This window comes from Lichenostomus cassidix, unplaced genomic scaffold (assembly GCF_008360975.1).
Source record: "Lichenostomus cassidix isolate B80296 unplaced genomic scaffold, HeHo_3.0 HiC_scaffold_768, whole genome shotgun sequence".
NCBI classification, from domain to species: domain Eukaryota; kingdom Metazoa; phylum Chordata; class Aves; order Passeriformes; family Meliphagidae; genus Lichenostomus; species Lichenostomus cassidix.
In genome coordinates this window covers 1-15,691 of record NW_028147624.1, presented here as the reverse complement: position 1 = coordinate 15,691, position 15,691 = coordinate 1, and the positions used below count along the sequence as shown (strand labels likewise).

Here is a 15,691-nt window from a genome sequence, read left to right as displayed (position 1 = left end):
ATTCCAGGAATTATTCATCCCAGGAATTTATTCATTCCAGGAATTAATTCATCCCAGGAATTAATTCATCCCAGAAATTCATCCCCAGGAATTTATTCATCCCAGGAATTATTTATTCCAGAAATTCATCCCAGGAATTATTCATCCCAGGAATTTATTCATCCCAGGAATTAATTAATCCCAGAAATTCATCCCAGAAATTCATCCCAGGAATTAATTCATCCCAGCAATTCCCAGACCAATCCCACCCCCTCCCCCCCTCCTTCCCGGCCGATTTTTTTTCCGGGACAAATCCCAGGATTTTAACTCAGCAAAGCTCAAAGGACTGCGCTAAACTAGGGGAACAACTCCGGGACGGAATTCCCGCGGGATTTTCCCAATTTTTTTTTTGGGGGGAAAACCCCCCTCACTGCCCTTCCTTGGAAAGGCTTTTCCCGATGGCGTTCTTGAACAACGTCACCAGCGGCGTCCGGATCCTCTCCGAACTCATGAACCCACCGTAACGCTTCTCCTTCCTCGCCCCATCCCACGGGAATCCCGGGAATTCCCACCCCGCTTCCCGCCGGAATTCCGCCTGGGAATTCTCCTCCGACTCCTCCTCGGCCCCGTTGGGATAAACCTTCACCGGCCTCCTCTTGCGGCCGACGGGTTTCCCCCAGCGGAAATGCTCCATGGAGTACGAGCGTTTCCCTTCTTCCCGCCTTTTGGGGAAAACTCCGGAATTTTCGGGATTTTCGGGATCGTCGCCGCCGTCGCGCCGCCGGATGGCGGGAAAGCTGGCGTTGCCGCGGCCGAACTGGTTCCAGCGGAAGTGGCTCATGACGTAGCGGCGGAGGTTTTCGGAGAGGGGCTGCCGGCGGCCGTTCCCCGGGAGGAGGGGAGATTCCAGGGAGAGCCGGGCACGGCAGGAGCCGGAGCAGGACTGGGAGGGAGGGAAAAATGGGAATTTTGTGGGAAAAATGGGAATTCTGAGGGGAAAATGGGAAAAAAAATGGGAATTTTGTGGGAAAATTGTGTTTCCATAGGAGAATGGATGGGAATTCCATGGAAAAATGGGAATAAATGGGAATTCCGAGGGGAAATTGCCTTTTTGTGGGAGAATGGATGGGAATTCCATTGGGAAAAGGGAAGGAATGGGAATTCCATGGAAAAATGGGAATAAATGGGAATTCTGTGAGAAAAAATGGGAATAAATGGGAATTTTGAGGGGAAGTTGCCTTTCCGTGGGAGAATGGATGGGAATTCCATGGGGAATGGATGGGAAATCCATTGGAAAATGTGAATAAACTGGAATTCCGTGGGAAGAGCCTTTCTGTGGGAGAATGAATGGGAATTCCATTGGAAAAAAAATTCCGCGAGGGAATGAATGGGAATTTCGTGGGGAAAATGGAATAAATGGGAATTCGTGGGAGAAATGGGACTAAATGGGAATTCCCAGGGAAAAATTGCCTTTCCGTGGGAGAATGGATGGGAATTTCATGGGGAAATGGGAATAAATGGGAATTCCATGGGAAAAATGGGAATAAATGTGAATTTTGCGAGAAAAATGGGAATAAACGGGAATTCCATGGGGAAAATGGGAATGAATGGGAATTCTGTGGGGAAATGGGAATGAATGGGAATTCCATGGGGAAATTGCGTTTCTGTGGGAGGATGGATGGGAATTCCATGGGAAAAAAAATTCTGTGAGGGAATGAATGGGAATTCCATGGAAAAATGGGAATAAACAGGAATTTCACTGGGAAATTGCCTTTCCGTGGGAGAATGGATGGGAATTCCATTGGGAAATGGGAATGAATGGGAATTCCGTGGGACAAATGGGAATAAACAGGAGTTCAGTGAGAAAAATGGGAATAAATGGGAATTCCGTGGGAAGAGCCTTTCTGTGGGAGAATGGATGGGAATTCCATGGGAAAATGGGAATGAATGGGAATTCCGTGGGAAAAACCTTTTCCAGGTACGTATGAATGGGAATTCTAAGGGAAAAGCCTTTCTATGGGAGAATGAATGGGAATTCCATTGGAAAATTCCATTTCCAGGCAGGAATGAATGGGAATTCCATGTGAAAATGGGAATGAATGGGAATTCCGTGGGGAAATGGGAATAAATGGGAATTCCGTGGGAATAAATGGGAATTCTGTGGGAAATTGCCTTTCTGTGGGAGGATGGATGGGAATTCCATGGGAAAAAAAATTCTGTGAGGGAATGAATGGGAATTCTGTGGGGAAAAGGGAATGAATGGGAATTTTGTGGGAAAAATGGGAATAAATGGAAATTTCGTGGGAAAAATTACCTTTCCGCGGGAGAATGGATGGGAATTTCATGGGGAAATGGGAATGAATGGGAATTTTGCAAGAAAAATGGGAATGAATGGGAATTCTGTGGGGAAATTGCCTTTCGGTGGGAGAATGGATGGAAAATGGGAATAAATGGGAATTCCATGGGAAAAATGGGAATAAACAGGAATTTCATGGGAAAAATTGCCTTTCCATGGGGGAATGGATGGGAATTCCAAGGGGAAAAGGGAATGAATGGGAATTCCAAGGAGAAATGGGAATGAATGGGAATTCCGTGGGGAAAATGGGAATAAATGGAATTCCGTGGGAAAAACTGCCTTTCCGTGGGAGAATGGATGGGAATTCCATGGGGAAAAGGGAATGAATGGAAATTTTGGGGGAAAAGACTTTCTGTGGGGAAACTAATGGGAATTCTATGGGAAAATTCCATTTCCATTGGGGAATGAATGGGAATTCCATGGGAAAAAAATTTCCATGTGGACATGAATGGGAATTCAGTGGGAAAAAGGAAATGAGTGGGAATTCCATTGGAAAAAGGGAATGAATGGGAATTCCATGGGAAAAGCCTTTCCAGGTGGGAATGATTGGGAATTCCATTCAAAACGCCTTTTCAAGTGGGAATGAGTGGGAATTGCATGGAAAATGGGAATAAATGGGATTTTCATGGGAAAAGCCTTTCCAAGCAGGAATGGATGGGAATTCCATGGGAAAATGGGAATGAATGGGAATTCCATGGGAAAATGGGAATTAATGGGAATTCCGTGGGGAAAAGGGAATGAATGGGAATTCTATGGGAAAATTCTTTATGGGAATTCCATGGAGAAAAGTGAATGAATGGATGGGAATTCTGTGGGGAAAAGGGAATGAATGGGAATTCTGTGGGAAATAGGGAATGAATGGGAATTCCATTGGAAAAAGGGAATGAATGGGAATTCCATAGGAAAATTCTGTTTCCATTGGCTAATGAATGGTAATTCAATTGGAAAAAGGGAATGGATGGGAATTCTGTGGGAAAAGTCTTTCCAGGCAGGAAGGAATGGGAATTCCATGGGAAAAAGGGAATGAATGGGAATTCAATAGGAAAAAGGGAATGAATGGGAATTCCATGGGAAAAGAAAAGGGAATTCCATGGGAAAAAAAATTTCCACAAGGAAATGAGTGGGAATTCCATGGGGAAAAAGGAAACGAGTGGGAATTTCATGGGAAAAGCCTTTCCGTGAGAGAACGAATGGGAATTCCATGGGAAAAAATTTTCCATGAGGGAATGAATGGGAATTCCATTGGAAAATTCCGTTTCCATTAGGGAATGGGTGGGAATTCCATGGGAAAACTCTCTCCAGGCAGGAATGAATGGGAATTCCATGGGAAAAACTTTTCCACGAGGGAATCCATCCTCGGAATTCCCAGGGATCCAGGGGCAGCCAGGGATTATCCAGAAATTCCAGCCCAGCTGGGAATTCCTTCCCAAAATCCCAATAAATCTCCCCATTCCCAGTGGGAATTCATTCCCTGTTTCCCATCCTCTCATCCATTCCCAAATCTCTCCATTTTTTGGGATCTCTCAGGTTCAGGATTTGATCCCAACCGGGAAAATTGCCAAATTCCCAAATCCCATCCCTTCCTTTCCCATTCCCAATTTCCATTCCCAATTCCCAATTCCCAAAATTCCCAATTCCCAAAATTCCCAATTCCCAATTCCTGCCAAATTCCCAATTCCCAATTCCAAATTCCAAATTCCCAATTCCTGCTGAATTCTCAATTCCATTCCTAATTTCCAGTTCCCAATTGCCACCAAATTCCCAATTCCATTTGCAATTCCCAAAATTTCCAATTCCCAACTCCCATTCCTAATTCCCAATTCCCAGTTCCCAATTCCCTTTCCATTCCCAATTCCCACCAAATTCCCAATTCCATTCCAAATTTCCAATTGTCAATTCCCAATTCCCACCATACTTCCAATTCCCATTCCCAGTTCCCAATTCCCACCAAATTCCCAATTTCCAATTCCCATTTCATTTGCAATTGCCAATTCCAATTCCCAATTCCCACTTCCCTTTCCATTCCCAATTCCCAATTCCATTCCCAATCCCATTACCAATTCCCAATTCCAAATTCCCATTTCCATTCCAATTCCCATTCCCAGTTCCCAATTCAAATTCCCAATTCCCAGTTCCAATTCCAAATTCCACATTCCCATTCCCAGTTCCCAATTCCCAATTCCCATTAATTTCCCAATTCCATTCCCAATTCCCAATAATTCCCAATAATTCCCAATTCCATTCCCAATTCCCAACTCCCAACTCCCAATTCCCAAAATTCCCAATTCTCATCCCCCATCCCATTCCCAATTCCCAATCCCAATAATTCCCAATAATTCCCATTCCCAATTCCCATTAAATTCCCAATTCCAATTTTCATTCCCATTCCCAATTCCCAATTCCCAATTCCCAATTCCCATTAAATTCCCAATTCCCATTAAATTCCCAATTCCTAATTCCCAATTCCCACCAAATTTCCATTCCAAATTCCCAAATTTCCCAAATTTCCCAATTCCCATTAAATTCCCAATTCCCAATTCCATTCCCAATTCCCAATTCCATTCCCAATTCCCACCAAAACCCCAAATTCCCAATTCCATTCCCAATTCCAAATAATTCCCAATAATTCCCAATTCCTGTTGAATTCCCATTCCCATTCCTCAATCCCACTCCCAATTCCCAATAATTCCCAATAATTCCCAATAATTCCTAATAATTCCCAATAATTCCCAATTCCATTCTCAATTCCCAATAATTCCCAATCCCATCCCCAATCCCATTTCCAATTCCCAATCCCAATTCCCATCAAATTCCCAATTCCCAATTCCCAATTTCATTCCCAATTCCCATTAAATTCCCAATTACCAATTCCCAATTCCATTCCTAATTCCCAAATTCCCATCCCCAATCCCATTCCCAATTCCCACCAAAACCCCAAATTCCCAATTCCATTCCCAATTCCCAATAATTCCCAATAATTCCCAATAATTCCCAATCCCATTCCCATTCCCAATTTCCTTTCATTCCCAATTCCCAATCCCAATTCCCATTCCCAATTCCCATTAAATTCCCAATAATTCCCATTCCCAGTTCCCAATAATTCCCAATAATTCCCAATCCCATTCCATTCCCATTCCCAATTCCCAATCCCAATTCCCATTAAATTCCCAATAATCCCCAATAATTCCCAGTAATTCCCAATCCCATTCCATTCCCATTCCCAATAATTCCCAATTCCATTCCCATTTCCCATTAAATTCCCAATTCCCCATTTCCATTCCCAATTCCCATTCCCAATTCCCAATAATTCCCAATAATTCCCAATAATTCCCAATAATTCCCAATCCCATTCCATTCCATTCCCAATTCCCAATTCCCAATAATTCCCAATCCCAATTCCCAATCCCAATTCCCATTAAATGCCCAATAATCCTCAATAATTCCCAATTCCATTCTCAATTGCCAATAATTCCCAATAATTCCCAATCCCATTCCCAATTCCCAATTCCCAATTCCATTCCCTATAATTCCTAATAATTCCCAATAATTCCCAATAATCCCCAATAATTCCCAATAATTCCCAATCCCATTCCATTCCCATTCCCAATAATTCCCAATTCCATTCCCATTTCCCATTAAATTCCCAATTCCCTTCCCATTCCCAATTCCCAATCCCAATTCCCATTAAATTCCCATTAAATTCCCAATAATTCCCATTCCCAATTCCCAATAATTCCCAATAATTCCCAATCCCATTCCCAATTCCCACTGAATTCCCAATCCCATTCCAAATTTCCAGTTCCCACCAAATTCTCAATTCCCAATTCCATTCCCAATTCCAAATTCCCAAAATCCCCAACTCCCAAAATCCCCAATTCCCATCCCCAATCCCATTCCCAATTCCCAATCCCAATTCCCATTAAATTTCCAATTCCCATTCCATTCCCAAATTCCCAATTCCCACCAAATTCCCAATTCCCATTAAATTCCCAATTACCAATTCCCACCGAATTCCCAATTCCCAATTCCCAATCCCAATAATTCCCAATAATTCCCAATCCCATTTCCATTCCCAATTCCCAATTCCCAATGTCCATTAATTTCCCAATAATTCCCAATAATTCCCAATAATTCCCAATCCCATTCCCAATTCCCAATTCCCATTAAATTCCCAATTCCATTCCCAATTCCCATTAATTCCCAATAATCCCATTCCCAATTCTATTCCCAATTCAATTCTCAATTCCCAATAATTCCCAATTCCATTCCCATTTCCCATTAAATTCCCAATTCCCCATTTCCATTCCCAATTCCCAATCCCAATTCCCATTAAATTCCCAATAATTCCCAATAATTCCCATTCCCATTCCCAATTCCCACTGAATTTCCAATCCCATTCCAAATTTCCAGTTCCCACCAAATTCTCAATTCCCAATTCCATTCCCAATTCCAAATTCCCAAAATCCCCAACTCCCAAAATCCCCAATTCCCATCCCCAATCCCATTCCCAATTCCCAATCCCAAATCCCATTAAATTCCCAATAATTCTCAATAATTCCCAATAATTCCCATTCCCAATCCTATTCCCAATTACCAACTCCCAATTCCCATTAAATTCCCAATTCCCAATTCCTAATTTAATTTCCATTCCCAATTCCCATTAAATTCTAAATTCCCAATTCCCAATCCCATTCCATTCCCAAATTCCCAATTCCCACTCCCAATTCCATTCCCATTCCCAATTCCATTCCCAATTCCCAATTCCCAAGTCCCACCAAATTCCCAATTCCCATTAAATTCCCAATTCCCAATTCCCAATCCCATTAAATTCCCAATAATTCCCAATAATTCCCAATTCCCATTCCCAATTCCCATTAAATTCCCAATTCCCACTTAATTCCCAGTTCCATTCCCAATTCCCTTCCATTCCCAATTCCCAATTCCCAATTCCCAATAATTCCCAATTCCATTCCCATTTCCCATTAAATTCCCAATTCCCCATTTCCATTCCCAATTCCCAATCCCAATTCCCATTAAATTCCCATTAAATTCCCAACAATTCCCAATAATTCCCAATTCCATTCTCAATTGCCAATAATTCCCAATAATTCCCAATCCCATTCCATTCCCAATCCCCAATTCCCAATCCCATTCCCATTCCCATTCCCAATTCCCATTAAATTCCCATTAAATTCCCATTAAATTCCCATTAAATTCCCATTAATTTCCCAATAATTCCCAATTCCATTCTCAATTCCCAATAATTCCCAATAATTCCCAATCCCATTCCATTCCCATTCCCAATAATTCCCATTCCCATTCCCAATTCCCAATTCCCAATTCCCATTCCCAATTCCCATTCCCATTCCCAATTCCCATTCTCAATTCCCATTAAATTCCCATTAAATTCCCAAAATTCCCATTCCCAATTCCATTCCCAATTCCCAATAATTCCCAATTCCCATTCCCAATTCCCAATTCCCATAAAATTCCCAATAATTCCCATTCCCATTCCCCATAATTCCCATTCCCAATTCCCATTAAATGCCCAATAATCCCCAAAATCCCCAAATTCCCAATTCCATTCCCATTCCCTCCCAATTCCCAATAATTCCCAATAATTCCCAATAATTCCCATTAAATTCCCAATAATTCCCATTCCCAATTCCCAATAATTCCCAATAATTCCCAATCCCATTCCATTCCCATTCCCAATTCCCAATTCCATTCCCAATAATTCCTAATAATTCCCAATAATTCCCAATAATTCCCAATTCCCAATCCCATTCCCAATTCCCAATTCCATTCCCAATAATTCCTAATAATTCCTAATAATTGCCAATAATTGCCAATAATTCCCAATAATTCCCAATCCCAATAATTCCCAATCCCAATTCCCATTAAATTCCCAATAATCCCCGAAATTCCCAATAATTCCCAATTCCATTCCAATTCCCTCCCAATTCCCAATAATTCCCAATTCCATTCCATTCCCATTCCCAATAATTCCCAATCCCAATTCCCAATTCCCAATCCCAATTCCCATTAAATTCCCATTAAATTCCCAATAATCCCCAAAATTCCCAAATTCCCAATTCCATTCCCATTCCAAATTCCCAATTCCCAATCCCAAAAATTCCCCAAAATCCCCCAAAAATTCCCAATCTCCCCTCACCATGACGCCGCTGTCGCTCCCATGGCGGCACTCGGAATCCTCGCGGCACAGTCCGGCAGCTCCGGCCCAATTCCAGAGCAGCAATCCCAACAGCACCGCCAGCATTCCCGACCCCATCCCGAAAATCCGGGAAAAACTGCGGAAAAATAAAAAAAAAAAAATTAATTTTCCTCGGGAAATCCCATCCCGAAAATCCGGGAAAAAACTGCGGAAAAATCCCAAAAGAAAAAAAAAAAATTATTTCCCTCGGGAAATCCCAAAATTCCCGAAAATCCGGGAAAAACTGCGGAAAAATCCCAAAAAAAAAAATTTATTGCAGTTGGGAAATCCCAAAATTCCCAAAAATCCGGGAAAAAACTGTGGAAAAATCCCGGAAAATTAATTTATTTCTGTTGGGAAATCCCAAAATTCCCGAAAATCCGGGAAAAAACTGCGGAAAAATCCCGGAAAATAAATTTATTTCCCTCAGGAAATCCCAAAAAAATTTTTATTTCTGTTGGGAAATCCCATCCCGAAAATCCAGGAAGGAATTGCCGGAAAAATCCCAAAAAAATAGAATTTTTTATTTCCGTTGGGAAATTCCCATCCTGAAAATCCGGGAAAAAACTGCCGGAAAAATCCCGGAAAATAAATTTATTTCAGTTGGGAAATCCCAAAATTCCCAAAAATCCGGGAAAAAACTGCGGAAAAATCCCAAAAAAGAAAAAAAAAAATTTAATTTTCCTCGGGAAATCCCAAAATTCCCAAAAATCCAGGAAAAAACTGCGGGAAAATCCCGGAAAATAAATTTATTTCTGTTGGGAAATCCCATCCTGAAAATCCGGGAAAAAACTGCGGAAAAATCCCAGAAAATAAATTTATTTCAGTTGAGAAATCCCAAAATTCCCAAAAATCCGGGAAGGAACTGCCGGAAAAATCCCAAAAAATCCCAAAAAATTGTTTATTTCCATTGGGAAATCCCATCCCGAAAATCCAGGAAAATCCCAAAAAATTATTTCCCTCAGGAAATCCCAAAATTCCCAAAAATCCGGGAAAAAACTGCGGAAAAATCCCAGAAAATAAATTTATTTCCATCGGGAAATCCCAAAAAAATTTGTATTTCCGTTGGGAAATTCCATCCCGAAAATCCGGGAAAAAACTGCAGAAAATCCCGGAAAATAAATTTATTTCTGTTGGGAAATCCCATCCCGAAATGCCGGAAAAATCCCCAAAAAAATTATTTCCATTGGGAAATTCCATCCCGAAAATCCGGGAAAAAACTGCCAGAAAAATCCCAAAAAATAAATTTATTGCAGTTGGGAAATCCCAAAAAAATTTTTATTTCGTTGGGAAATTCCCATCCCGAAAATCCGGGAAAAAACTGCGGAAAAATCCCAAAAAAATTAATTTATTTCAGTTGGGAAATCCCAAAATTCCTGAAAATCCGGGAAAAAACTGCCAGGAAAATCCCAAAAAATTATTTCCATTGGGAAATTCCATCCCGAAAATCTGGGAAAAAACTGCCGGAAAAATCCCAAAAGAAAAAAAAAAAAATTATTTCCCTCGGGAAATCCCAAAATTCCCGAAAATCTGGGAAAAAACTGGAAAAATCCCCCCCCCAAAAAAAAAAAATTATTTCCCTCAGGAAATCCCAAAATTCCCGAAAATCTGGGAAAGAACTGCCGGAAAATCCCAAAAAAGAAAAAAAAAATTATTTCCCTCAGGAAATCCCAAAATTCCCAAAAATCCGGGAAAAACTGCCGGAAAATCCCAAAAAAATTAATTTATTTCTATTGGGAAATCCCAAAATTCCCGAAAATCCAGGAAGGAACTGCCAGGAAAATCCCCAAAAAAATCCCAAAAAATGGTTTATTTCTGTTAGGAAATCCCATCCTGAAAATCCGGGAAAAAACTGCGGAAAAATCCCGGAAAATAAATTTATTTCCATCGGGAAATCCCAAAAAAATTTTTATTTCTGTTGGGAAATTCCATCCCAAAAATCCGGGAAGGAATTGCCAGAAAAATCCCGAAAAAAATATTTTTTTTTATTTTCGTTGGGAAATCCCAAAATTCCCGAAAATCCAGGAAAAAACTGCCAGGAAAATCCCGGAAAATAAATTTATTTCCGTTGGGAAATTCCATCCCGAAAATCTGGGAAAAAACTGCTGGAAAAATCCCCAAAAAAAAAAAAAAATATTTCCCTCAGGAAATCCCAAAATTCCTGAAAATCCAGGAAAAAACTGCGGAAAAATCCCAAAAAAATATAATTTTTTATTTCCGTTGGGAAAATGCCATCCCAAAAATCCAGGAAAAAACTACCGGAAAAATCCCCCCAAAATAGAATTTTTTATTTCCATTGGGAAATTCCCATCCTGAAAATCCGGGAAAGAACTGTCGGAAAAATCCCCAAAAAAAAAAAAAAAATTAATTTTCCTCGGGAAATCCCAAAATTCCCAAAAATCCGGGAAGGAACTGCCGGAAAAATCCTGGAAAATCCCAAAAAATTGTTTATTTCCATTGGGAAATCCCATCCCGAAAATCTGGGAAAAAACTGTGGAAAAATCCCGGAAAATAAATTTATTTCCATCGGGAAATCCCAAAAAAATTTGTATTTCCGTCGGGAAATCCCAAAATTCCCAAAAATCCGGGAAGGAATTACCGGAAAAATCCCCAAAAAATAGAATTTTTTATTTCCGTTGGGAAATCCCGAAAATCCGAAATGCCGGAAAAATCCCCAAAAATAGAATTTTTTATTTCCATTGGGAAATTCCCATCCTGAAAATCCAGGAAAAAACTGCCAGAAAAATCCCCAAAAAAATTAATTTATTTCCGTTTGGAAATCCCAAAATTCCCGAAAATCCGGGAAAAAACTGCCGAAAAATCCCAAAAAAGAAAAAAAAAAATTATTTCCCTCAGGAAATCCCAAAATTCCCGAAAATCCGGGAAAAAACTGCGGAAAAATCCCAGAAAATAAATTTATTTCAGTTGGGAAATCCCAAAATTCCCAAAAATCCAGGAAAAAACTATGGAAAAATCCCCAAAAAATATAATTTTTTATTTCCGTTGGGAAATTCCCATCCTGAAAATCCGGGAAAAAACTGCCGGAAAAATCCCCCAAAAATAAATTTATTTCCATCGGGAAATCCCCAAAAAATTTTTATTTCTGTTGGGAAATTCCATCCCGAAAATCTGGGAAAAAACTGCGGAAAATCCCAAAAAATTAATTTATTTTTGTTGGGAAATCCCATCCTGAAAATCCAGGAAAATCCCAAAAAATTATTTCCATTGGGAAATTCTATCCCGAAAATCTGGGAAAAAACTGCGGAAAAATCCCAAAAAAAAAAAAAAAAAAAATTTTCCTCGGGAAATCCCAAAATTCCCAAAAATCCAGGAAAAAACTGTGGAAAAATCCCCCAAAAAATTAATTTATTTCCGTTTGGAAATCCCAAAATTCCCGAAAATCCGGGAAAAAACTGCCGAAAAATCCCCCCCAAAAAAAAAAAATTTCCCTCAGGAAATCCCAAAATTCCCAAAAATCCAGGAAGGAACTGCCAGGAAAGTCCCAAAAAATTAAATTTATTTCTGTTGGGAAATTCCCATCCTGAAAATCCGGGAAAAAACTGCCGAAAAATCCTGGAAAATAAATTTATTTCTGTTGGGAAATTTCATCCCGAAAATCCGGGAAAAAACTGCCGGAAAAATCCCAAAAAATAAATTTATTTCTGTTGGGAATAAAATTTTATAGGGATAAAAATTGGGACTTCTGGGATAAAAATTGGGATTTTGGGATAAAAATTTGGGATTTTGGGATCAAGGTTTGCGATTTCAGTGGGATAAAGAGGGAAAGGGATGAAATTTGGGGAAAAAAAATTGGGATTTTTGGGGTAAAAATTGGGATTTCCATGGGAATGAGAGACAAAAGGTCCAAATTTTGGGATAAAAATTGGGATTTTTGGGATAAAGATTTGGGATTTCAGTGAGAAAATGAGGGAAAAGGATAAAATTTGGGGGAAAAAATTAGGATTTTAGTGGGAATGAGAGGGAAAGGGAGAAAAATTTGGGATAAAAATTGGAATTTTTGGGAAAAATTGGGAATTTTATAGGGAAAATTATTCCAATTTTGGGGAAATAAATGGAATTTTCCAGAGGGAAACTGAGGCACGGGAAAGAATTCCTGGATTTGGTTAAAAATTCCCAAAAAATTTGGGAAAAATTCCATCCTGAGATTTCCCAGATTTGGGAAAATTTGGGAATTTTATAGGGAAAATTATTCCAATTTTGGGGAAAATGAAAAGGAATTTTTCCAGAGGGAAACTCTTTTTTTTCGCTATAAAATTCCCATTTTTTCCCAAATCTGGGAAATCTCAGGATGGAATTTTTCCCAATTTTTTAAAAATTTTCCCCCCATTTCTGTGCCTCAGTTTCCCTCTGGAAAAATTCCATTTATTTCCCCAAAATTGGAATAATTTTCCCTATAAAATTCCCATTTTTTTCCAAATCTGGGAAATCTCAGGATGGAATTTTTCCTATTTTTTTTGGGAATTTTTTGTGGAATTTTTTGGGAATTTTTGAGTTTGGAAAAGATTCAAATCCAAGAATTTTTTTCCCATTTCCCCTCTGGAAAAATTCCATTTAATTCCCCAAAATCAGAATAATTTTCCCTATAAAATTCCCAATTTTTCCCAAAAATTCCAATTTTAATCCCAAATTTTTCTCCCTTTCCCTCTCATTCCCACTAAAATCCTAATTTTTTCCCCCAAAATTTCATCCTTTTCCCTCATTTTCTCACTGAAATCCCAAAACTTCATCTCAAAAATCCCAATTTTTATCCCAAAATTTGGACCTTTTGTCTCTCATTCCCATGGAAATCCCAATTTTTATCCCAAAATCCCAATAAAAATTGGGATTTCAGAGGGAAAAAGAGGGAAAAGGATAAAAATTTGGGATAAAAATTGGGAATTTTGGGATAAAAATTGGATTTTTTGGGATAAAAATTGGGATTTTTGGGGTAAAAATTGGATTTTTTGGGATAAAAATTGGATTTTTGGGGCAAAAGTTTGGGATTTCATTGGAAAAAAGGGGGAAAAGAACCAAATTTTGGGATAAAAATTGGGATTTTGGAAAAAAAATGGGATTTTGAGATAAAAATTGGAATTTCTGGGGGGAAAAAGGAAAAAAATTTGGGATAAAATTTGGAATTTTGGGATAAAAAATGGGATTTTTTTGGGATAAAAATTGGGATTTCAGTGGGAATGGGAGAGAAAGGGAGAAAATTTGGGGGAAAAAATTGGGAATTTTGGGATAAAACTTGGGATTTTTGGGATAAAAATTGGGATTTTGGGATAAAACTTTGGGATTTTTGGGATAAAATTCAGGATTTCAGTAGGAAAAAAGGGAAAAAGGACTAAATTTTGGGATAAAAATTGGGATTTTTGGGAAAAAAGTTGGGATTTTGGGATAAACTTTGGGATTTCAGTAGAAAAAAGGGAAAAGAATGAAAATTTGGGATAAAAATTGGGATTTTTTGGGATAAAAATTGGGATTTCAGTGGGAATGAGAAGGAAAGGGATGAAAATTTGGGGAAAAAAAGGGAATTTTGGGATAAAAATTGGGATTTTGGGAAAAAAAATTGGGATTTTTTGGGCTAAAAATGGTATTTTAGTGGAATAAAGGGGAAAAAGGATAAAATTTTGGGATAAAATTTGGGATTTTTAGGATAAAAAAAGAGATTTTTGGGAAAAAAATTGGGATTTTGGGATAAAACTTTTGGATTTTGGGATAAAAATTGGATTTTTGGGATAAAATTTTGGGATTTCATTGGAAAAAAGGGGAAAAAGAACCAAATTTTGGGATAAAAATTGGGATTTTGGGATAAAAATTGGGATTTTGGGATAAAATTTTGGGATTTCTCTCTCTCTTCCCCTCCGGAATTTCCCTTCGATTAACCCTCGAAATGCCAACGCAAACCCGAATTTCCATGGAAAAAAGGAAAAATAAATTGGATTTAATTTTTTGGGGATTTTTGGGATTTTGGGGATTTTGGGGATTTTTGGGTTTTTTTGGGATTTTTTTTTTTTTTTGGGGATTTTTGGGATTTTTTTATTTTTCTTTATTTTTTGGGGATTTTGGAGATTTTTGGGATTTTTGGGGATTTTGTTTGGGATTTTTTGGGATTATTTTGGGGATTTTTTGGGAAATTTTGGGGATTTTTTTGGATTTTTTGGGGATTTTTTAGGATTTTTTGGGATTTTTTTGGGATTTTTTTGGGATTTCTGGGGATTTTTTGGGAATTTTTTGGGATTTTTTGGGATTTTTTGGGGATTTTTTGGGAATTTTTGGGGATTTTTTGGGGATTTTTTTGGGAATTTTTGGGGATTTTTTAGGATTTTTTGGGGATTTTTTTGGATTTTTTGGGATTTTTTGAGGATTTTTGTAGGAATTTTTGAGGAATTTTTTGAGGATTTTTTGGGGGAATTTTTTGGTGATTTTTCTGGGATTTTTTTGGATTTTCGGGATTTTTTCGGATATTTTCCTATTTTAATATTTAGGATTTTTTCCGCATAATTTGGGTTTTCTCTTTTCCCCATATTTTCTGGAGGAAAAACCCAAACTTTGCTCTCAGATGTAGCCTGAGATTTTTGGGCAGTTTGGGGATTTTTTTGGAATTTTTGGGGATTTTTTTGGGATTTTTTTGGGATTTTTTGGGGATTTTTGGGATTTTTTGGGGATTTTTTTGGGATTTTTTAGGATTTTTTGGGATTTTTTTGGGGATTTTTTGGGATTTTTTTGGGAATTTTTGAGGGAATTTTTAGGATTTTTTGAGGAGTTTTTGGGGGATTTTTTTGGGATTTTTTTGAGGAATTTTTGGGGATTTTTTGGGGGATTTTTTGAGGCTTTTTTGGGAATTTTTTTGAGGGAATTTTTGGGGATTTTTGGAGGAATTTTTGGGGATTTTTTGGGGGAATTTTGGAGGATTTTTGGAGGAATTTTTTTTGGATTTTTTGGGGGTTTTTTTAAGATATTTGGGGGATTTTTTGGGGAATATTTTGGGGATTTTTTGGAGGATTTTTTTGGGAATTTTGGAGAATTTTTTGGGGGATTTTTGGGATAATTTCTCGAGATTTTTCGCAGATTTTTGGAAGATTTTTTAGAGGATTTTTTTCAGGAATTTTGAGGATTTTTTGGGATTTTTTGGGGGATTT

The 15,691-nt window shown here is 38.4% G+C and overlaps 1 protein-coding gene across 1 annotated transcript; it reads right to left on the bottom strand.

The window, feature by feature from the left end:
- Window positions 1-401: 401 nt before the first annotated feature.
- POMC (proopiomelanocortin) lies at window positions 402-8,627 on the bottom strand. The gene is made up of 2 exons (XM_085047057.1): window positions 8,511-8,627; window positions 402-922 (listed from the first exon to the last, which is right to left on the bottom strand). Exons 1-2 carry the CDS (start codon window positions 8,625-8,627, stop codon window positions 407-409), a joined length of 633 nt encoding a protein of 210 aa, XP_084903183.1. The 3' UTR covers window positions 402-406.
- Between the last annotated feature and the right edge of the window lie 7,064 nt (window positions 8,628-15,691).